General features: G+C 44.6%; 1 protein-coding gene across 2 annotated transcripts; it reads right to left on the bottom strand.

Moving 5' to 3' along the window:
* Positions 1-24,390, bottom strand: ACOX1 (acyl-CoA oxidase 1). 2 transcript variants are annotated; one of them, XM_066587479.1, is made up of 14 exons: positions 24,183-24,390; positions 23,833-23,992; positions 17,228-17,388; positions 9,093-9,200; positions 8,626-8,745; positions 8,419-8,534; positions 5,660-5,829; positions 3,225-3,387; positions 2,937-3,127; positions 2,641-2,820; positions 2,152-2,257; positions 1,923-2,066; positions 786-992; positions 1-624 (listed from the first exon to the last, which is right to left on the bottom strand). In XM_066587479.1, exons 1-14 carry the CDS (start codon positions 24,289-24,291, stop codon positions 574-576), a joined length of 1,986 nt encoding a protein of 661 aa, XP_066443576.1. In that variant the 5' UTR covers positions 24,292-24,390; the 3' UTR covers positions 1-573. The 2 variants fall into 2 exon arrangements, with proteins under 2 accessions (XP_066443576.1, XP_066443575.1); XM_066587478.1 differs by lacking the exon at positions 17,228-17,388 and adding an exon at positions 9,414-9,574 and having other exon boundaries at positions 24,183-24,389.
* Positions 24,391-24,427: the final 37 nt, after the last annotated feature.

Below are 24,427 nucleotides of genomic sequence, written 5' to 3'. Positions count from 1 at the left end.
TAAGAAATTAAATCTCTTGTTACAGTAGGTACATTATATTAATTACATGTTTCTTATATCACTTGTTTCCAATCCGGTGAGCTGACAAGCTTCTCCTTTATTAGCCCTGCTGCTTATCTGTACTGCCTGTTAATATTACAGGAATTAGTATTGGTCTAGAACATTCGACAATATTTTACAGTTCACGGAAAGGGAAACTGTATTAAAATATACATTATGTCCAGATGATGGAGGCTTCATAAGCTCTGGCTGGCATCATGGAATGTGATGGGGAATGTTAAAATCAGGTACATTTTAGACAAGATATAGGTAGGTCATTGTGATTCAGAAGTTAATAGTGACAACCGGCGGAGGACTCAGTACTGGCCAATGAAGGACAGCTGAAAACGGAAAATGGTGCTAGGAATGCAAGCAAGAAATTACAGAAAACTGCTGTTCCTATAGATGAACCCCTCATACCGAACACTATCTGGAAATCAATGGGAGAAGAGAACTTTGCATTGTTTTTCTTTACAAACTTTCATTGCAATGAGTCGTGCTGGTCCCGTTTCCACTCTTTAAGTAGAAGACGAATTACAACTTGGACTGAAGAGGTTTCAGATATTTGTAGAAGGATTCATGAACCTTCAAAAAAAGGCAAAAAAAAATTAATTACTCCTATTATTAAGCTTATTAATAAATAACTATTGTTCCGTAACAAACTCTTTGTAAGGCAGATTTCACATCTGTGCTGGAACAAGTGACCAGAGGTTCAGTTAAGGTCTAGCTGGAAGACAGTTACTTACCTGCGTCTTATTCAGAGGCGATTTCTTTGCCCATTCAAACATATTTTCATACACGTTCCCATCAAATCTGCCGAGAACCGAGCCCAGATGAGTGTCTGTATAATCAAATGCGTCCACCAGGGCTACTGCATTAGGCCGGATTACCCCCAACAGATCTTTAATCCGCTGGTCTACCTGCTCCAACTGAGAAGTGGCCAGGAGGCCGGCCTTAGAGGAAGAAAAATGCTATTAAACACCTATTATCTGGTATGCCATTTCATAGGCACGCATGATACTTAGAAAGAAAGAAGGGTCTTAGAAGCCATGTACACTTCTGCAAACATATTTCTCCAAGACAATCAAAAAAAGAAAAAGAAAAAAAGTAAGCAACTTTGCAAATAGTCTTGATTTTTTTAAATCCTACAATTGTGTGTTCAGCACTACAGATGAGCGAGTACCGCCTTAGCCGAGTATCTCCCCGCTCGTCTCTAAAGATTCAGGGAGCGGCGGGGGAGAGCAGAGAGGAACGGAGGGGAGATCTCCCTCTCCCGCTCCCCCCCGCAACTCGCCTGTCACTAGCGCCGGCCCCCAAATCTTTAGAGACGAGCGGGGAGATGCTCGGCTAAGGCACTACTCGCTTGAGTAATATGCCTAAGGGTGCATTCACACGAATGTATATCGGCTTGGTTTTCACGCCAAGCCGATATACGTTGTCTCTCTGCAGGGGGGGGGGGGATCATGAAAGATTTACACTTTTTCACTATTAGGGCATCTGAAATTGGAGTTTTCTAAACCAGACAACCCCTTTAACACTTTGCTATCCAATTTTGGATTCAGGGTTTCCTAGGGGGCTTTCCCTTTCTGCCATTATACAATGGCGCCATCTGCTGGCTAGAGCCAGTACTGTGGTATCGGACACGCTGGAGAGGCCCCTGACAACAGAGCGGCCTGTAATCTACAGTAAGAATACCCTGCCGGATGTCTTCCGACATCAGAGCTATACAGTCTTCAATCAGAATGTCTTTAGACGTCAGACAGTGGATTGGAAAGGGTTAAATGCATAGTGCACATATAGAATGAATGCCAGCCCTGAACTGGAAGTTCTCCCACAACCCACATCCCCGACTGATCTGCCAGAGTATTTTCTTATACACATACCTGAAGAAAGTCTCCAGTATTTCTGCTGATTCCATGCAGAGCGTAAAGGAGACAAAGCGAGCTTAAAATACGGTGAGCGGCCATATCCAGGAGCTCCGATAGCTTGTCCACAAAAAGCCTGACTACCACATAGTGACAATGTGCCTACAAATCGGAAGAAAGTAGATTACTATATGGAGAAAACCAATCACGGCTTTAGAATAGTTAACTATTCTAGTCCTGGTCTTACATCGCTGGCCCGGACCAAATCAATTGAGTTTTTGTTCCAAGCATCCTCTTTTCGTTTTCCACGCTTCAGATCAGCTTGGACATTTCTGGATGCAGCCACGACTAGCCTAGAATACAGGCAAAGAAATGACTGACCACTCATAACAGGTAACAGTCTGATAGAAGAGACTTTTAACCCTAAATGCATTGTCCGAAAACAGCTAAGAATACACGGCACTTCTCATCCTTGATGAGAGCTAAAGTCCGAAGTACTAGGACGACGGGGAGGGAGGCGCTCCGAGCGGGGAACAGCTGGATGCAGAAGACAAGCAGCTCCGCTTGTCTTCTGCATCCCCTGCTTGGAGGGCAAAGTGATCGCTCAACGTTTGAGCGATCACCTTGCCCTGTAAAGGCACCCAATGATTATCACTCAAAAGACATCATGTTAGCTAGTAAATGCGTGGACCTTCTCCGTAGTAAAGCAATACAGGTCATCTCCCATCTTACATACCAAGCTGCCCGTTGTTTATAGGCTTCCACTAGACTTCCCAGGTCATTGATGTCGGTCACCACAGACCGGCCAGCCAGGGGCCGAGCCTGCACACGCTGCAAGGCTACATCGTTGAGGTAGGAGACCATTCCTTCAAGGCGCTCTCCAGACATAACGGCAGTATAACTTTTGAACAGGAACCTGCATAGGAAACAGAGACATAAGATGGGGAAGCAAGTTTGACAACTCCTATATGAACAAAATTTGGAATTGCCGTTGCAACATTCGGAACCCGAAGACAAGTGCCTATCATCTACCTTGCGGTCTGCAGCATCATCACAGTGTTCTCCCCTTCATAGGTACAAGCTGGAGTAAACGTCACATAGATGTCAGGGATTCCACTGCTGCAAGAGTATCCATGCCCGCCACATGCCATCCTGCACTCTTCTATGCCACTGCTTGCAACCCATGTAGTAAAGGCTTTCAAGCCGGCAGAGAGGGCATGGAGCTGTGAAAAGATATTACAAGTAATGGGATATTGGTTCTACATTATACATGTCATGTGCAGGACAGAATGCGACACTTGTGCAGCAGCCATAAATCACCTCCGGAAGTTCACTCAGGTTGCCTTGGTGGATGTCTCCTGTTATTCTATGGTAGGTTTGGTTCATGTAGGACCCCACAAACTGGAATGCATATGCTGTGGCCAACAGCGGGAACAGCTTGTATTGCTGGGTCTGGAACTCCAGGATCTGAGGCTCAGGCTCCCTGCAGGAAGAAAGGGCGTATATGGCGGAAACTAGGTCAGTTGTGTGATCAGTGTATTCATAGAATTTAGTACAGAAAATAAATCTTGATCAATGAAGAATATAGAATTTAACCCTCAAAATGTTGACCGGTTTTATTGGAAGTCTACCTGCTGATGCCTTCAGAAAAAAAAATACAGGGGATGATCTGGGACTACTCATGACCCACTATAGTCAGGGGCTTTCATGAAACTCAGGAGCCCTGTAGCAAAATGGGGAATTGGGCCAGCCAAAAATGGATAACACACACACTATAATATATTAGTGTGTATATATCTGTTACACAGCTTGTATAACACGGTGGCTTAGATGCAGCAGCTCAACCTTAGTATACCTGAAAAGAATACAGTCACTATCTACTAGGTTTCCCTGAAAATAAGCCCTAGCCCGATTTTTCTGGATTTTCAGGGATACTTGAAATATAAGACCCAGCCCCAAAAATAAGCTCTAGCTGCATTGCATTAAAAAAAAAAACCAAAAAACAAACAACCCACCACAATAGCTGTGATTGGCTGAGCAGTGCCTAAAGAACAAATGCGGCCATCACATGGGTTCATCAAGCGCTGCTTTGTTTGGCTGAGCAGCACCCGAAGAACCAATCACAGCCATTGCTTCGTGGAGGTGGGATTTATGAATCCTGTAACCAGAAAGTGATTCTTTAGGAGTGTCAGAGGATTGCAGGAATCGCGGTGGATCTCTGAAGAGCAGCGGGAGGGGACATAAATAAGTCCTAGTACATCTTTTGGGGCAAAAATTAATATAAGACAGTATCTTTTATTTTTTATTTTTTTTAAGAGAAACCCTGTAATAGTCAGATTCCAGTTCTACATAGTGATTACTCTGCAGTTACCTCTAATGATCACATATCTCATGTCTGCAACATTAGTTTTCACTTGTCTTCTCTATCTGGGTCTATGAAGACTTCTTCCAGCTACGACTCCATCCTGCCACTACCCCTAATTAACTTCTCAGTAACCCCCTCCCCACCACCCCCATAGTACTAGTGCTTCCCTCTAGTGTAATCATTTTTTAATAGGTCTCCCCTTTGGTACCAAAGAATGAGCATTTTCTTTCTCCGCATAAATGATTTGATCAGGTGACAAGCGACTAAATGCTCGCTGGCATATTCACACGGGTTGGTGATCGGACAAACAAATGTTGATACGAATGTTCCTGACCAATGTAAAAAAAAATGGGTTTTTGCCCTTTATTCAACTAATGAGCCCTTCTCTAGATAGGTAATCGGTAGCTGATAGACAGGGGTCTGCCGCTCAGGATTCCCTATGCATCAGCTGATTGTCCAGCCCGCTGTCCAGTATAGTGGGGCTGGACGATGTTAGCAGCAAACAGAGATGGAAGTGGGAGCGCCGGCTTCACTCCCATTGAAATCAGTGGGAGCGCTGCTATTCCACTTCCTGCCCAGGAAAGGCTGTAAGTGACAGGAGCAGGAAGTGTAATAGCAGTGCGGCACTCCCGGTGATTTCAATGGGAGTGCCGCTGGTGCTCCCACTTCCTCCTCTGTCCGCTAACTACGATGTCTAGCCTGCTACAGCAACTACAGGCCGGAAGATCATTTGATCGATGGGGATCCCGTGCAGCGGACTCTGTCCAACTACTGACGACTGATAGGCCATCAGTTGAAGAAAAAAAAAAAAGGAAGGAGAGCAGAAAACCCTTTTAAAGGCTTTTGGAAAACATTTTAATGTCTCTCTTACACAGGTCAATGATCAGACATGAATGTTCATATACCCAATCAGAGGCCCGTGTGAATATGACCCCAATCAGCCGACAAATGCTCAATTATCATTATCATCTTCACTTTTCTGGCTTCCTGCAAGGCAGCTTTTCCCTTCCATCTAAAAGCCAGGCAGCTGAGCAGAAACCAAATGGACATTATAGTCAATGGGGTCCGTCCGGCGCGGTTTGATTCCATCCTAAGATGGAACCATCCCGCCACGAGAATTCCCTCTTTCACGCTCCCCGAACGGAGCAGGCCAGCGGAATCCAACGCACACCTTACAATGCTAGATATGTCATCTCTTATTTGTGCACCATTACCTAGACAGATACTTTTTGAAGGTATTTCAGTAGATTTTGTACAAATCCGTTTACCTACCCAACGATGAGGGATACACAATGTTTGATAGAATATAGGGCGCAGCTCAGCGCAGCTAATTACGCATAACAATAAGCAAGAATTTGTGCTATCCTAGTCATAGCCGGTTAACACTCACCCGGGTCTGATCTCGGATTGATGTCGGACAGCGCTGTAGCGAACGGCGATAGTGCAAGCCCTAGAAAGACTGTGTGCAGCTTCCCCCACAATCATGGAGCGGATAAATACCATGGTGCCATAGGTCAGCTTATCACTAAGTGGCTTTACGTATGTTCCATCTGGTTCCACCTGAAGAGAAATATGGATGTATGTAAAAAAAAAAAATAAAATAAAAAACACAAAAAAACGGAAGGCGATATTTAAAAATGAAGATTCGCTGAAACATTAAAGCCAGCATCCAACCAGCGAGGGAAGGAGAATTTCATAAGCATGTACATTCCTAGTGATCACAGGCAGGCTGTGCGTTAACGATTAGTTATGCAAAAGTTAGGAGAAGTTAATCATAGAACTTATCTTACACTGTAAACACAAACACTTTAGTGTCATTTTGCGAGCTACATTATTGTTTACACCGTATAACATGGCGTAACACCTTCCCACCATGCGCTGTACATCACAGCGAGCAGCCTGCTTACCCCGAACTGCCATCCTACTACAGCCTAGTGGTGGCGCAGGCACAGGATTAGTGTAAAGCTGTAATAAATAGACACCATGTGCCAACTCTTAGGCCTCCCTCACACAGGGTGTTTTATACAGCGTTTAGCGCTGCCTTTTCAGCCCAGCGCTAAACGCTGTACAACATTCCCATTCATTTCAATGGGGCTGCTCACACAGGGCTGAAAACGCAGCGCCTCCCAACGCTGCGCTTTGACAGCAATGCATGCTCTATTTTTGGCCGTTTTCAGCCCTGCGTCGCCCATCGAAATGAATGGGCAGCGGTTTTAGCACTGCTAAAAACACGGCAACACTTGGCGTTAACCGCTCGCCGATTTTCGGGGTGAGGGCTTGCAATAGAAGCCCTACCCTGAAAAACAGTCCCAGCGGGCTAGGTAGAAAAAAAGAAAGTAATACTCACCTAGCCACTGCAGTCCGGGTCGCGGCCGCTGATCTCTGCCACTGATCCGGGCTTCCTCGGCACTCCCAAGTCTATTGCCGGAGGCCAGGTTTGGGATCCCCGCCTCCGGCAATAGAGTGCTGTGATTGGTTATCGGCACGCTCGATGCCCAATCACAGCCCTTCATTGACTGTCTCAGCCAATTAACGCCGGAAAGCACTGATTGGCTGAAACAGTCAATGAAGGGCTGTGATTGGGCATCGAGCAAGCACCGACAACCAATCACAGCACTCTATTGCCGGAGCCGGGGTTCTCAAACCTGGCCTCCGGCAATAGACTTAGGAGTGCCGAGGAAGCCCGGATCAGCGGCAGGGACCAGCGGCAGCAACCCGGACTGCAGCAGCTAGGTGAGTATTACTTTTTTTTTTTTTCTTTTCAGCATTCTTGGCTGCGTTTTCAGCCGAGCTGAAAACGCAGCCAAAACGCTGGCATAAAGAATGCCAGCGCTGCTGAAACGGGGCGGAATCTGCAGTAACGCAGCGTTGAAAAACGTTGCGTTTCTGAAAATGCCCTGTGTGAGGGAGGCCTGATCCTGGTCATTTAACCCCTTAGATACCATGGTACAATGTGACAACAGTACCTGAATGGTTTTACAGAGGGTGGGGGCTCCCTCTGTAAGCCCACTGGATCATTCCAGGACAAATCACCCAAGGAGTAACACATGACCATTTTGGACTTTTATGAATCTTTGCACATTTATTCATCACTAAAAGGTATATAAAAATCTTGAAGTTTCAGACCCATCGGGTCATGGAGGTCAAGGAAAACAGTGGGATCAATTTTCTAAAGGTCACTTAGAATCATACTTTTTCATAATTCTTATCTCAGATACTATTGGGTCTAGAATGATGGGCCAGTTGGCATTTTCTTCATAATAATATGTAGATTTATAACATATGAAAGTAAATTGGAACACAAATTTCCAAATTTTTTTGGGAATTAAGCCACTCCAGAGCTGGTTGACCACTAGACGCCTCTACGACGTGGCACCATCGTTACACTGTGTCTGCTGGAACCATTTTTGCTTCGATTGGTTCAAGGACTTTGGGTCTCATAGCGCCCATTACATGTACGGCCTTTGACAGACACCCACAGTTAACTCCATTTGCAGTGGTGTCATGAACAATAAAACTGGACCCTTAGGCCTCCTGTCCACGGGGAAAATCAGGCCCGTCGCAGATTCTCCATGCAGAATCCCGCAGCGGGTCCCTCCTTTCCCACGGACATGAGGCCTAAAAAGAAGATTTTACTTACCTATCCAGATGCTGCAGATCTTCCCTCCGTCGCGGCCGGATCTTCTTTCTTCGGCCCGGCGGATGTGCTCGGCACTCCGGCAGCGCGCATGCGCCGGGCACTCCATTTTTTTTTTTTTTTAAACTTCTGCTCTCCCGCGCTGGAGAGCAGAAATTCAGGTGCGGGTGTGCCGCGGATCTGGACGGCTTCCATAGAAGCCTGCGGTAGTAGTCCGCGCGGGAGACCTGCACTTAAAATGCAGCATGCTGCGGGTGTTTTCCCGCACACGCAGTCCACGCCTCAGGGGAAAATGACATTCGCAGTACCTGCGGGTGTCCAATGCATTCCTATGAGGCACGGAACACGCGTGCGGGACACCCGCTGTGGATCTGTCCCCGTTGACATGAGGCCTTACAGGGTGGAACCAGGTTGTCTTCAGTGTCCATGGTATGTGTGGCATGCCGAACAAATGACACTGCGCACAAACACTCCATGTTGGAGAAGAAGAAAGAAAAGGAAGAGTTTCTTACTTGTGCATATTTCATCAGCATGTTCTCCCGTGGGATGCGGACTTTGTCGAGTTTCAAGAATCCATTGTCTGTTTCATCAAATCCAAACTTGGGCCCGATATCTCCAACTATAACACCTGTAGTGATAAGAGAAAAAGTCATGAGAAAACACATAAGACCAGTAACATTTCTTTAAGTGTCTTGCAAAATACTTTTAGTGAAACCTACCTGGCAAAGGCTCATGCGTACCCATTCGACGAATAGGAACAATGAACGCATGTAGACCCTTGCATTCCCCTTGAGTGTAGAGTTGTGCCAGTACTACAGCATGGTTTGAGGTCTTTCCCACTGCGTATAAGAGATACACAGTTATTATTTCCACATAATACTCACTCATCAACGGTGTTCTCCAGGACTACGGGGACTTATATTCTTAGGAAAGGTGATCAAAATTGATCACTGGAGTTTTGTCCTCCAAGGCCTAGCGGATTAGCCGAACGAAGAGGCAGTGACTTCACAGCCCCTTCATTGTCCTAATCTGCAGAATCTCCCAGAGGTCAGACCCTCACCGATTAAACATGGATAGCTTATCGCTAACAGACCATTAATTTTTAAGTCCTAGAAAACCTCTAATGGCCTTCAATGCTTCAGTTACAACAGACAAACCCACAATCTCCAACCCAATAAGGTCTTACACCCTCCAGGCCACCACTTGATGGAAGACACAGTGGGGCTGTTCAGAATAAACTCCTGCGTAGATGGGTCATAGGTGGCTGTTGTCTCCAACCCTCTCAGATGAGTTCCTGCAATGAAGAAATGATAGGGGGTATTAAACCAAATTCAGATGAAACATCCTATAGTACCTCCCAAATAAATGATAAAAGGGCATGGTGGCAGTGTTAACCCTCCCCGAGAAACCTGCAGAATATCTAAATTACATACTTAAAATCTAATGGGAAACCTAATTGTTACGATAAACCCATGATGAGGCCAATAGTGGCAAAAGTTTTCGTTACCATGTCCCATTTCAGTCTGAGCGTATGTTCCAATGATCTCCAGGTTCCAGGCAGCCATGAAGAAGCGATCCTGCTGCTCGGGAGTAGCCTGGTTCAGCAGAGTGGGCAAGAACATGCCTAAGTGCAGGTCAAGGGGCTCAGGACGGCCCCGGTGTACAAAGCTGCAGAGGAACGAGGATGGAGTAGGAAGGGTTGGGAAAGTTGGGCAATCAACAGATAGAAGGAACAAATAAGATGCGTGTAGAAATGTGAAAATGGAATAGTGAATTGATTTTACAAGAAAGTGCAGAAAGAAGAGAGGGAGAGAGAGAATAATATGGTAAGTGAATTGATTTCTGTGGAGAAACTGAAGACTAAAATTGGTGTGCAACCCCAATCATTTACCCCGTGGCCAGATGTCATCCATAAAAGACAAGATGGGCCACTTACCCAATATCAATGATAGGAGGAGGATGGACGCTTATTACCAACAAGAAATATACACATTTGCAAGAAAATAAGGGAATCCTTTGGAATTCCCTAGAGGTTTGCATTGATTACTAATAAAATGTGCTCAGATTGAGTTGGTCTATAAATCGTGGCTTAGAAAACAAATCTAACTAAATTAATGTTATTGTACCGGCCAGGTCTTTTACTAAAAACATTGAGAAAATCTCCACATAGCAGAAAAAAAGTTAACCTTTGCATTAACATCTCCAAAAGCTAATCAATAAAGGTGTTCAAATTAAGCAGATGAGGTTGGAAGCATGGCTTTCCAATGTGCTTTGCCCATTAAATGAAAGCACACAAATCCTGGTTACTGACCGATGTGTTTCTTTTGCAGCAACATTAGTCAGTGTGGATCATGCCTTGATGCAAACATTTTTTAGAAGGCTGACAAGACTTGTTAGAGAGACACAAGAGGCTTAAAAAATGCTACAAAAGCATTGCTGAAAACAGTAATTCATAGACAAATTATCTACAAAGTAGAGAAAATTCAAAATGGTTATAACTCGCCATAGGACTGGGTGTCCTGGAAGAGGTAAGAAAGTACCCACGGGTAATAGCAAGAAACCTACAGAGGACTTAATAAAAATTGGAAAAAAACATTTATCTGTTTAGATGTCCACCATTATTAAACAAAAAAACAAAAAAAACACTGAGCAAAAATGGTTTTAATGGAAGGACACCACAAAAGGAAGCTATTGCCATCTAAAGAATATTACACTGAATTTTGCCCAAGATCACCTGGAAGTTCCACAATGCTTCTGGGGAAATGTTTTATGGGATGAGACAAAAATATAACTTTTTATCACAAATGCACAACACTATGTTTGGAGGAAATAGAATAGTGCACAATAGCACCAAAACCTCATCCCAACTGTGAAGCATGGTGGAGGGAGCACCACTATTTGGAGCTGCTTTGCTGCCTTGGGAACAATGAAATCTAAAAGGTGGACCAAAAGATTTTACAAGGAAAAATAAGGGTAGCAGCCCTTGACCTGTAGCTGAAGAGACAATGGATGACAAGACAAGAGAATGACCCAAAGCACACAAGTAATTCAACTAACAAATGGTGGAAAAAGTCAAAGTCCTAATGTTAACCCTACTGCAATGCTGTGCATACAAGGCATCCCAGAAATATTGATGAACTGAAACACATTTGCATGGAGGCATGGTCTAAAATCCCCCCTCAAAATTGAGTCCATGCTATTTGCAGCTACAGGAAATATTTGGTGGAGGAGACTGCTGCTAAAGGGACAATCTACAGTCTAATAATTTGCAGGACTCACTTCACTGTGGAGGTTTACTTCAATGCACCCAGTAAAAGACATGATCGATAAAACAGTTTGTATGTTGTAGGCCCAATGTCCACGGAGAGATTCCACCATTGCACGCCATTAGTTTATGCAATCCTATGCTGACTGCCAGGATTTGACTGCGTGAAAACTGGTGCGGTATTAAAAATCGCAGCATGTTCCATTTCTGTGCGGGCCTCGCAGAAGCTCACACAGAAACATCACGGTCGACGTGCCGGCTCTGCGCATGCGCCGCTGTGCGCCAGCCAGCACATCACTGAGAGAAGACACTGGACAGGTAAGCAGGAGGTCAATGCTGGGGCATAGGTCGCATCCCACTGCGTGAATCTTGCAGTCGGACCTGGCCGTGGGCATGAGGCCTTAAAGGGGTTGTCTCGCGGCAGCAAGTGGGGTTATACACTTCTGTATGGCCATATTAATGCACTTTGTAATGTACATCGTGCATTAACTATGAGCCATACAGAAGTTATTCACTTACCTGCTCCGTTGCTAGCGTCCCCGTCGCCATGGTGCCGTCTAATCTTCAGCGTCTAATCTGATGTCTTCTGGCGTTTTTAGACGCGCTTGCGCTGTGCGGTCTTCTGCTTCGTTTGGCCCGGGCACGAGCGGCGTTCTGGCTCCGCCCCCCTCTACGCGTCATGGTGTAGCTCCACCCCGTCACGTTTGCCGATTCCAGCCAATCAGGAGGCTGGAATTGGCAATGGAACGCACAGAGCCCATGGTGCACCATGGGAGAAGACCCGCAGTGCACCATGGGAGAAAACCGCAGTGCATCCCCGGGAAAGAACCGGCGGCCATCTTAGGGAGAAGATTTTTTAAAGTCCTTATTTCGTCGGATCGGCGAGTAGCAAGCGGTTTAAAAACCGCTTTAAATTGCTATTTTAGGCCAGGGGGGTGACAGGGGGAATGGGGTAATGTAAAATTTTGAGGTTTGCCGCGAGACAACCCCTTTAAGTGGAGGTAAGTTGTGTTTGTCTAGAATTGTGATTTTGATAATAATCAGACCACATTCTATTAGTAATCAGTGCAGAAATCCAGGTAATTCCAACTTCTTGCAATGTTAACCCTCTCCAATCCACTGTCTGACCTGTGAAGACATTATGATTTAAGGCTGTACAGCTGATGTTGGAAGACATCCATCGGGGGTTCTCTTACTGTATATTGCCAGCCTCTCTGCTGTCAGAGCCTATCCAACGTGTCACCTCATGCAGTATTGGCTTTAGCCAGCAGATAGCGCTGTTGTATAAAGGCAGAAAAAGAGTACGCCCCTAGGAAAACCAGGATACAAATTGGATTGGAAAGGGTTAAAGGGGTTGTCCCGCGCCGAAACGGGTTTTTTTTTTTTTCAACCCCCCCCCCCGTTCGGCGCGAGACAACCCCGATGCAGGGAGGTAAAGAAAGCTCACCGGAGCGCTTACCTGAATCCCCGCGCTCCGGTGACTTCTCTACTCACCGCTGAAGATGGCCTCTTCCTCCGTGGACCGCAGGGCTTCTGTGCGGTCCACTGCCGATTCCAGCCTCCTGATTGGCTGGAATCGGCACGTGACGGGGCGGAGCTACACGGAGCTACACGGAGCCCCATAGAAGACTGCAGAAGACCCGGACTGCGCAAGCGCGGCTAATTTGGCCATCGGAGGGCGAAAATTAGTCGGCACCATGGAGACGAGGACGCCAGCAACGGAACAGGTAAGTATAAAACTTTTTATAACTTCTGCATGGCTCATAATTAATGCACAATGTACATTACAAAGTGCATTATTATGGCCATGCAGAAGTGTACAGACCCACTTGCTGCCTCGGGACAACCCCTTTAAGCTACATTAGTGAAACATTACCAGGATAGAAAGATAAAGGATTATCTCAGAAAAACACTATATGCAACGTGAGATATAATTCAATATTGATCTACCATCTATGAGATAAACTTTTGTCCTTCAGGAATCCAACATTTATCTAGGATATTTCATGAATTTAAAGATATTAGACTCAATCACAGTTATATAATGTGTCGATTCTCTAGGCTCCAAGCTATTGGTTCAGCAAAACTGCCTTCACATGGGATTAGCAAATCTGCACCTTACCTACTTTGTAGCCACATCTTTGAGTGTCCACCCAGGAGAATCCCCTGTACAGAAAGATGTGGCCAAGAGCTGCCTGTATACTATGTATACATTGAACTCAGTGATGACTGTATGCAGTAAGCTCTGAAACTCCCCCTACTGGTGGCAGAATTTTATCATTTAACTGTCCATAGAGTTCTGTATTGGAAAAAGCATTGTTTGAAAAAATATTTTAAAGGGATGGCCATAACTTTTTGTATTTTTTCATTGATAATCGGCAGAGGTCTGCCACTTGGGATCCCTGGTGATCAGCCGATTTCCAGTGCCACTATTAGCACAGACCCTGCAGGAAGCATATTGCGCTGACCATAAGCGCAGAGTCTTGCATTGGTATAGCAGGCACAGCTCCCAATGAGTTCACTGAACTCATGAGGATAGGCCATCAATAGAAAAAAAAATCCAAAGAGTCCCGGACAACCCCTTTAAGCTATCAAACCGCATAGAATGCCAGACCAAAAAAGAAAATGAAATGGTGTTAAAAGACGGACACGCACAACAGGAAAATTCATCCAAAAATGAAGTTCTCTCCTCCATGAATTGGGAGCTCCTGCTCTCTATTCTGGTAAAGAGAATTCTTACTCGTGTGGCGCAGAGTGTTAAGGCAGCAGAAATGCAGTCCTAAGCTCTCGCTCATGACCTGAAGGTTGTGAGTTCAATCCCCACGTGGTTCAGGTAGCCGGCTCAAGGTTGACTCAGCCTTTCATCCTTTCGAGGTCCACCAGAAGAACGGTCGATATATACCTCCAACTAAAGACTCCTACATAACTCCGATCCCTGTCCTCTTGATGCACGAAGCAGAGAAGCAAACCAATCACCGTCCTAACCTAACTTACTGTATAGAGCAACTGTCCATACATTGCCAATTATGACAGGTGGTTTCCTGCCTAGGACACATACTTCTAATAGTGCCCTGTAACAGATGCCATATTGTGGCATCTATCACTCCTAGGCCATTATAGCATCCATTAAACTATGCTTTTTTTACTGCTTATCCTGGTATGAAATAACAGTCTACTACGCTATTCTATTTTTATTACACTGTACCTTATGTATACATGCCAGGCGAAAGCCAAAAGGTGAAACCTTTCAGCCTCCGCTTGTCCATGACATGGCATGTATGTTGGGAGTGGATGTGCAAATACATGTAAAGGGGGAAAAGAAGGGTGTAAACAGAACTTATTTTTCTTTCACACGTAAGAAAATAAGATCAGAATTTCTAGTTGTTTCCGTATGACAACACTTCCTAATGGCTTAATAAAAAATAAAAAAATTCTGACTCCTTATTTTCCTATTCGTGCCAGTAAAGAAGAGATCCGATTGGCTACCATTGTGCCAGTTACACAGTGATATAACCGATGTAAGTAGGAAGATTTGTCATGGGAACATTCTTCCCGGAAAATAAATAAAATAATATTTTTTTTCTCAAAAAAATTCACATTTTTCAAAAACACACTAAAAAAGGTTTTTAAATTAGATTTTCAAGTCGTTCTAAGTTAAGGAGAACGGACATTTGGCTTTTCGGCAGCGACATGCACTCAACCTTTTTTTTGAATCCAGCATTTGCAGACAAAAACTAGATTGAATTTCTTTTCACTTCAAGTAGGTCAAGATTGTGCCAGGCACAATGAATGCGCTGCTGTGTCTGGGCTCATCGGCTATAATTTCACATTCTTCCTAATGGCATTCTCCGAAGCAAATATCGCCTCCTGTCTGTGCTACAGTCTTCATGGTACTAAGACGGCCTTGACATTAACGTCAGCCAAACCTTGCGATTTTGGCGCAATTGTCCAACCATTTAATATGACCGACTCTCCCTTGATAACAGATGTCAAGAAGACAGAATTCAGGCAGTTGGTTTGCACCATGCCAATCCTTTTGTTCTCCTCGGGGAGGTAAGCCACTGCAACCAGAGGAGCGATAAGCCAATACTAAAATGGGATGGCCAGCTTTAAAAAGGCTTGTCCAACTTTGAATTATTGATGACACCTCAATAATTGATTGAATCCACTGCTTAGGACCCCCGCCGATCAGCTGTTCACCGCACAACTGTCTGCTCCCACCTCCGTACACAGTGAACCGCTGATTGGCAGAGGTCTTGGGCTCCAGATAGGTCATCAATGGTTCCAATCTGGACAAGACCTTTAAGATCTTCCCATTATTATGTTGAAGAGGGTTGTGCATCTCATATAAGGCACACATATCCAGCACAATAGATACTGTATACTTATATTGTGGCCATCGTCCATGTAAATGATAAACGACTTTTTATTAAGTCGTCCAATGAAGGCAATGCTGTCCGGGCTCAGAAGCAATAGGAGAATGAACACAGCTGAAATATTAGATTGAGGTTTTTCTTCATTCACATTAATTGAAACGGTGACTAGTAAGAAAGTAATCATTGTACAGTTAGGTCAGACGGATGCCATGCTAAAGTAAGACAAACGTAAAGATGAAAGCCTTGTAAATGGGGACTAAGGCTCTGGTGTGACCTGGTGGTCATCAAAGAAGAGTGGCGCTGACCGCGTACAGAAAAAAAAAAAAAAGGCTAAAAACAGAGCCATGTATAGATATATGTAAGGAATAGGTCTCCGTAAAAGAATAATTGTCCGTTCACAAAGAAAATTTTCTATTTCACTCAACTTTGTTCTTGGGTTTGCCTGAGAATCTACAATGTGGTTGAAAAACATGCTAAAAAAACTCAGCGTTTTAGCAAATGAAGATGATGTAGAAAATAGAAAGGTGTCGTGCACATAGCAAGAAGTACAGGTACACTAGGATTCATTGATTTTGTGGGGGGGAATGTCAAACTATATAACCCCTTGCATTGCAACAATATAACAGAAGAGCTTTGAAACATCACTTGAGTGTTTCTCATTCTACTCTTCTCCAATGCACTGTCTATATAGAATTAGACATACCTGATTTCTAAGGCTACGATACCTCCTGACTATCGCCTAAAGTAAGGGATTACTTTAATAGAACTGATGCACTGTCAGGGTCTCAGTGCATTGGGTTGTGAAATACAGTACTATATACCCGATGTACGGAGACCCTGACAGTGCATCAGGTCCGGCGGGAAACTAGAGAGCAGTGCAGGATAAGTTGGAGCTCCCTCTTCTGAAGACAGATTTATTAGAACCATTTTCACCTAGCTGCAAAAGCAGGAAAAAAAACTGCTGTGTATACAGCTCCTATGCAAGACTAAGTGTTTCCATGGATACTGACAAACAGAAATGTGTGGTCTTATCCAACAGTTGTGATTTTACATATTTTTTAATTTACTGTCTATAGATTACCAAAATGAACGACAGGTACATCTTTCTGCAAAGACTATACACGGAGCTGGTTTATACCCATTTAGATACACTGTTCAATTTAAAAAAAATTTTTTTTTTTTTTAAACAAACACATATCCTTTAACCCTTTCCAATCCACTGGCTGACATCTTCCTACATTCTGATTGAAGCTTGTACAGCTCCAATGTCAGAAGACGTCCGACAGGGTATTTTTACCGTCTACTGACAACCACTCCACTGTCAGAGCCTCTCTGGCACGCACACACACTGGCTTTAGCCAGCAGATGGCACCGTTGTATAACAGCAAAAAGAAAAAGCCCTTTAGGAAACCCTGAATCCAAAATTGGATTGGAAAGGGGTAAATCCATGATGGACATACTACAGCTCACGGTATGATGAACGGGCAGCAATCTGATAGTTGGGGTTACTAACTCGTGATTTTACATTGCCAGTGTGCACCAACATCCCCCTAACTAACCCAATCACTATGTACTACACTGCATTACAAAATCCTAGGACCCTCTCTGCCACGACTGCAGGTCTCTCCTTGCCCTGCCCGTATGCCTACCACTTGCCACTCTGCCCTGTTTAAGACTAACCATGCCCCAGCTCGGTCTGTGCATAGGTGCCAATGACTTGTAGCCTGCTGGCAAGAGGCAGCCACGTCTTGCGCTGTGATTCATTGCACTGAGTTGTCAGCATGTTGGAGAACATACTGAAATGTAAGCTCATGGGATCCGTCAGAGAAGCCCGATATTCTCTATAGGAGAGAGAAACAAAAGGTCAGAAGATGAAACTCATCGGGAAAGGAATGGAAACAAGATGCTATTGTGAAGCATACTGCGGATTAGAAAATGGTCCAGCTCCTGTGGATGATGTTTTAAGACCCCCATCAATTTGAACTGTATTGTAAATTGCTGCAGATTTGTAATGCAGAATCAACACCGCAAATCTGTAGCAAATGCATCACGGCTGTATCCACCCTAATTACATAAATAACTCAAGTTTGGGGGGGAAAAAAAAGGGCTAAAAATGCAAGACACTTCAAAATCAATGAATTCATGCCTAATGTGCAATACAACTGCTAGATGCAGGGAGAATTCTCCCTGCACCCATTAGGTCCATGATACCCTCCACAGTTATGTATTGTTGTCCCGCAACCCAATAAAGGTGTTATGTCACTATAGTAATTCAGAACCAATTCACAAACTAGGTGATAAATGTCTGGTAGCTGGGACCATCACTGATTACTAGAACATGGGGGGGGGGTCACAGGCTCCAAGTTCCTACATGATGAATGTAGTGAAAAACAGTTTGAATGGAGTGAACCATGGAATTCAAAGTATTTGGGGAAAGTCGGATGGTTCTCATTAAGAAAAACCAAGTAATCTTGTAGATATGATACCTTTTAATGGCTAACAAAAATACATTATGTTATAGTGAGCTTTTGAACCTCTCAGGATCTTTCCTCAGGCATAATGGAACAAATCTAAAGAAGTCTTTATATTAAAACATATATACATGATCACATGGGAGGGTAAAGACACGGTGAACTTAACTTGCACTAGATATATACCAAAACCAGGATAAGAGGGCACAGACATGCTGGGATTAATAGCATTTAAATAAATATCAGGGAGGGATGAGCATAACAGTAAATAGCCCAGTGACAAGGAATGTGAACGTTTATAGTCTCTTGCTGTTAGGGGGTCAACACCAGGCCAACCCGTTAACTCTACTCTGGGTTTCTCATAATCTCCACTGGTGTAAACTTTCCCCCCTCTGAGATTCATACCATTCCCCACCACACAGCAGGACTATAAGATCCCAGAGCCATTCACATGTTCCACGGCAGATGTTGTGTACCTGGTCCTGTGCAGTGAACATCCAGTTGGGGCAGCTTAGGTTGGAGGAACAGGACAAAAACCGAAACAGAAGATGAGATCGTATCGCCACACAATTAAAGAGCGAAAGACAGAATTACCTGTGGCAAAGCATTTTTCTAGTCACTGACACAACATATGAGAGTTATCATTCTTAAAGGCAATTATAAGTCTCAACGTCACAGAAGAATTTTAGAATATAAGTTTATAACGATCTTTGATACTATAATAAATGGTATGAATCTCGGAGAGGGGTTTTTACACCAGTGGAGATTAGGACGTTGGGACTTAAAATTCCCCTTAAGTATAATAACTCTCATATGTTGTGTCTGTGACTAGAAAAATGCTTTGCCACAGGTAATTCTGTCTTCCTCTCTTTAATCGTGTGGTGATGCAATCTCATCCTAGCTTTCAGTTTTTGTCCTGTTCCCCCAACCTAAAGGGCCCCAACCAGATATTCACTGCACAGGATCAGGTACACAACATCTGACGTGGAACATGTGAATTTCCCAGGGATCTTATAGTTCTGCAGTGTGTTGGGGAATGGTATGAATCTTTGGGTGGGTGGGTGGGGGTGGGGGGGGGGGGGGGACTGCTTCATTAAAATTCCTTCTTGCTGCGGTTGTGCAGTGAGGAGAAATGGGGTCTTGGAACGCCGTCCTAACGATCCCAGCAACCAGATATTTTTCACATACCCCGTGGACAAGTGATAGATGCCCACTGTGGCACCAACTTTTAAATTCTCCCCACTTATTACCCCAATAGGTAAATACATAGCAAAGATTCTGGATATTTCCCATTACATAGATATGACTAAACCTTCTATTTGGAGAGTGTATAAACCGTACAACCATTCCACTCCGTGTAATCTCTACATATTTGTACTTTGATACCGGGAGGGACAATTAATAACGCAGCACTTTGGTCAATGTGAAGTAGTTACGGGGCGGGCAGATGGCAGCACGCCTTCTACAGTACTAGGACACAGGTAGAGGTTCAAGGTATCTGCCTGACCTAGAAGGGGAGTGTGTACAGAGGTGACCGGCGCGGCGCACATCCCTCTCATCAGCCTACGTGACACCAGGGAACAGGGAAGCTAATAAGTGACAAGAGAATTGGTAACATGGTATAATATAGGGTTAGAAACCAATAAAAGGAAAAACACAACAATTAAACTCATGGAGTTCAGCGAAGTGTTAGGGTGCACAACTATCTCCTTAATAGTCACTCCAGAAAGGCGCTGAAGTGTGCGAATGACTGCGCGCTTTTACATTCAGCGATTGTTCTTCAATTTTGCGATCACTGAACCAATTATTAGGAGCATTTACACAAGCCAAAGTATCGGTCGGCGACTAGTTTGGGGACTTGAAGTTCTTCGGCAGGCGCGTATTTGACATTTCGACCACCTTCCCAGCGCACACATAGGTCGCAGAGTCCACTGAATGAAGTGACTCTGCAAAAATCTCGTCCACACACTGCAAACAGTTTGTTGTGGCCAAGCTGCGCTGAAACTGACATGCCGCATGGGATTCAAAGCCGCAGCATGTCAATTGTATCGCTATTTCCACTGCTGACTCTTCTCTCTCTCCGTGGGGACAGATGGCCGCAGCGGAGCAAGCCGTTTTAAAACCCCCCGTCAAAGGTCTCAGGACTTCAGCAGCGGAACTCTTGCAGAATTTCTAAGCAGTCCTCCTGCGGACATTCCACAAGATTTACGTGGGGTTTACGTCCCGTGTGAACCCGGCCTTTAGGCTTCTTTCAGATGGGTATAAGTGTATCTTTCTTGTGCGAGTACGCAGCAAGTATGCAATAACGCGCACTTGCTGTGTGTCAATAACCCCCCTGTACTTTTTCTTGACTTGTATACCGTACTTTTTCTTGACTTGTATACCGTACTTTTTCTTGACTTGTATACTAGCATGAGAGAGGCCTTAAGTTGGGAAGCAAAACGCTAAAAAACCCCCAAAAAAGCGGGGGGGGGGGGGGGGGTGTATGAACACGCGCACCCCTCGCTGCAAAGTTGCTGGCAAGTTGTTGACAGATGACGATTACCTGTTTACACCAGATGATAATTAATCAACTAGCGATTACTTTTAGATGAGCGCAAGAGACTGGCGAATGAATTCTCGCTGGTCCCCCAGTTGGTGGTCATGTTTACACGCAAACAACTCTCACTTGCATTCGCTCTTTTGAGTGACTATCCCGTGTAAAGCCAACTTTGGCGCTTTATACAATTAGGACTTCTTTATAGACTTTTTTTTTACCTAGAGTTACGCTAAATTGTAAAACAAAACTCTCATATTTGGTTCAAAGTCCGATTACTGTAGTAGCTAGAGATATATAAAGTACGGTTTGGTACTGCCAAGTGACCTCCGTCCTCAGCACCGTGCCAAATCTATCGTAAGGTCATTTCTCTCTACAGCTGGCATGAACGGACCCCTACATAAAAGGGTATGTGAGATATCAATATATTAACCCTACTGAAGCCTGCACTATTAAATATCAGCTCCCAAAGGACAGTTAGGCCTCATTTATCAAAACTGTCTAGCAGTACGACCGTCCCAGTTCCCCAGAGCAGCCAATCACAGCGCGGCTTTCAATTCTTAAACCGCTGTGGGAAACTGAAAGCTGCGCTGTGATTGGCTGCTACGGGGAACAGTCTTACTGCTAGAGTTTTGATGAATGAGCGGTGATATGTTAGGAAGGAGGAGAGTCTATAAGCTTCCTCAGATCACGGATAGAGCCGCATGTTTTTCTTGCGGAGTCACTGGGAACCGGGTACAGTGTACAGAGGGGAATTTTATTTTGGATTCGTGTAATGGGAGTAAAGTACAATCTGGTGCTACGTGACCGGATTCATAAATACTGTTTATAGGACTTATCTGTCTAGATTAGACTTTACAGTCCGCACAAACTCCAAACTCCAATGATTTAGCATCACACGGGGTCGATAAAACTCGTATAAAGATATGGACAGTCTTCAAATATTCTAAGGGTCCTTTTAGACGAGCCAATTATCGCTTGAACGAGCGAGGGACGTCACCGCTAACTCCTCGCTCTACTGCAGCCCGTTATCAGGCAGATACCGTATATCGTTGCCCATTCAAATAAGAATTGTTCAGTCCCCGTATAAGTGAATGAGAAGGGCTGAATGATCGCTTTACCCGATAATTTTCATGCTTGCATAAAATGAATGACAGGGGGGGGGGGGGGAATACGAACGATCCTCATTCCCCGTTGACCAAACAAATTATCATTCACTTTAAGTGATTTTTTGAATGATGATTGTTCCATCTAAAAGCTCCCTGACATTGTACATCTGCGATTGGGAGGACAGATCATCCCCACACAGGATGCTACTATCCTCTATCTGTCTACAAACTAGGAATAATTAGGGAAATTAGCCCTGCAATATTTCCTGTTTTTTTTTCTTAAAGGGTTTTTTAAATCTTTTGGACACCCCTGTAATAACTACCATTCAAACTCCCTGATCTGCAACGTTTCGCAGGCAGCAGCAATGTCACTTCATACTGGACAAGGGACGGCCGCAGCTGATTAATAGCCACGGAGGTAACGTGCGGTGCATACGGACATAACCTCTGTGGTCAGTGACTGGCTGCTAGGCTCATGTGTCGCGTAGGACAGGTCACGGCTGTGGGCAAGGGCCCTTTTAGACGAGGTGATTTATCACATGAATGAGCGAATTACATCATTCTTCGCTCTCGGGCAGCCAGTTTATACAGGCAGATATACCACTGGTTCAAATGAGAATCGTTCACATTCACCGTATGAGTGACTCGTTCACATTCACCGTATGAGTGACTCGTTCACATTCACCGTATGAGTGACTCGTTCACATTCACCGTATGAGTGACTCGTTCACATTCACCGTATGAGTGACTCGTTCACATTCACCGTATGAGTGACTCGTTCACATTCACCGTATGAGTGACTCGTTCACATTCACCGTATGAGTGACTCGTTCACATTCACCGTATGAGTGACTCGTTCACATTCACCGTATGAGTGACTCGTTCACATTCACCGTATGAGTGACTCGTTCACATTCACCGTATGAGTGACTCGTTCACATTCACCGTATGAGTGACTCGTTCACATTCACCGTATGAGTGAATCGTTCACATTCACCGTATGAGTGAATCGTTCACATTCACCGTATGAGTGAATCGTTCACATTCACCGTATGAGTGAATCGTTCACATTCACCGTATGAGTGAATCGTTCACATTCACCGTATGAGTGAATCGTTCACATTCACCGTATGAGTGAATCGTTCACATTCACCGTATGAGTGAATCGTTCACATTCACCGTATGAGTGAATGAGAAGGACTGAATGAGCGCGGTTTAAAGCGACCGAGTCAATGATGATTTTTTTTTTATGCCTGCATGAAATAAACGACAAACGAAAAGTTTATCGTTCTGCGTTTAGACAGAATGATTATCTTTTTTGCTTGTTTGAATGATTTTTGGAATGATAATCGTTCCGTTTCCAAAAGTGGTTTTAAAGTGGTTGTACCAACATAGTGTCTTATGACCCGTCCACAGGATCACTGATCAGCCAGCAGACCCAAAAGCACAGGGGGTCTCAGGCCCCCCATTTGAATGAAGCAGCGGTCAGATGTGAGCACTATTACTCTCACTCATCTCTATGGGACTTTCGGAGACAACCAAGTACAGCAGTCAGCCATTTCTGGCGGTCCTATTGACAGCGTCCATATGTGACTGCGCTTCATTCCAATAGGGACCCCGCACTCCTGGTCGGCTCTGGACCCCCACAATAAGATACTCATCACCTATCTTGTGGACAGGTGATAGAGCACTAGGGTGGGACACCCTGTAAACTCAGCAATTAGAACATGACAGACATACTGAACATTTAAAGATGTTCTCTAGGCTAACATGATCACTGAAATAAAAGATGATGTCTAGTACCCCCACCCCCCGATACATCATACTGAATGTTAACATTTGGCCCTTGGATGCAGCTCCAATGGTTGCTAATGACGATAGGAGGCTATGTTTGCTGATATATGCACGCCCCATGTATTGCCCCCCTAAGGTAGACTATACACAAATGCATATATCAGGAAATAGCTGCAATTGCATACATAGCAATTGCCCAATACAGCCTTTATTGGCATGCTGGGAACTGTAGATTAGGAACAGGCTCTGCACCACAGCTCACTAATATCATACAGCTATTGGAAAAGTACTATTAAAGAGCAGTACAGATCTGATAGTGGACTTTAAAGCTTCCTGCATGCCCCCACTGGGTACAGCACATCCCAGGAGTCTTACCTCTTAAACCAGTAGATTTCCTCGGGGTCGGATATTCCGTGTTCCCGCATCTTCTGGACCATCATAGCACTTTTCTTGATGGCCACTTCATAGCGTTCACTGCGGGACAAGAAGTTGGGGTCTTCATGCTGGAAGTCGGGGTCATTGATCACTAGGCTTTCTGCAACAGTAACACATTGCAATGATCAGAAGGGAGTGCATTCCATAATAATACATCTATGCAGAATGCAATATTTGGGTTTTGGACTTCCCCTTTAATTATTAAACAATGTCTATGCAGCAATGAGAAGAATGGCATTGATCATGCAGCCCTTTAAATGACAGAAGTCCTAAGAGCCAGAAGTCCTCACCGATCTCTCTCCTCCGGCGGGTCCTCTCGGGGCTCCCATCCAGGATATGTGTGATGGTCTCCGGGTTGAAGGAGGCGGTGGCCCTCTCCCTGCTCAGGTCGGGATTCATCTCTCCGCTGTCGCCTGTATAACTAACCGCACCGGCCTCTGCCCTGGATTTACATGTGACAGTTCCGCGGCGCCTCCTGGGTCACATGACTAGAGTGGGCGGATAAGAGCAGAAAAACTACAACTCCCGAAGTGCA

Source organism: Eleutherodactylus coqui, chromosome 13 (genome assembly GCF_035609145.1).
Source record: "Eleutherodactylus coqui strain aEleCoq1 chromosome 13, aEleCoq1.hap1, whole genome shotgun sequence".
In the NCBI taxonomy this organism is placed as follows: Eukaryota; Metazoa; Chordata; class Amphibia; order Anura; family Eleutherodactylidae; genus Eleutherodactylus; species Eleutherodactylus coqui.
Note: the sequence above shows the minus strand (reverse complement) of the source record. Positions and strands in the feature narration are given on the sequence as shown.

Bases quoted from the DNA above. Each gene is read 5' to 3' on its own strand.
- ACOX1 (XM_066587479.1), bottom strand. From the start codon at position 24,291: ATGAATCCCGACCTGAGCAGGGAGAGGGCCACCGCCTCCTTCAACCCG. The intron at 8,535-8,625 runs GTAGGTTTCACT...TTATCACTACAG, and splicing joins TACGCATGAGCCTTTGCCAG to GTGTTATAGTTGGAGATATC. The intron at 3,128-3,224 runs GTGATTTATGGC...ATCTTTTCACAG, and splicing joins ACCTGAGTGAACTTCCGGAG to CTCCATGCCCTCTCTGCCGG.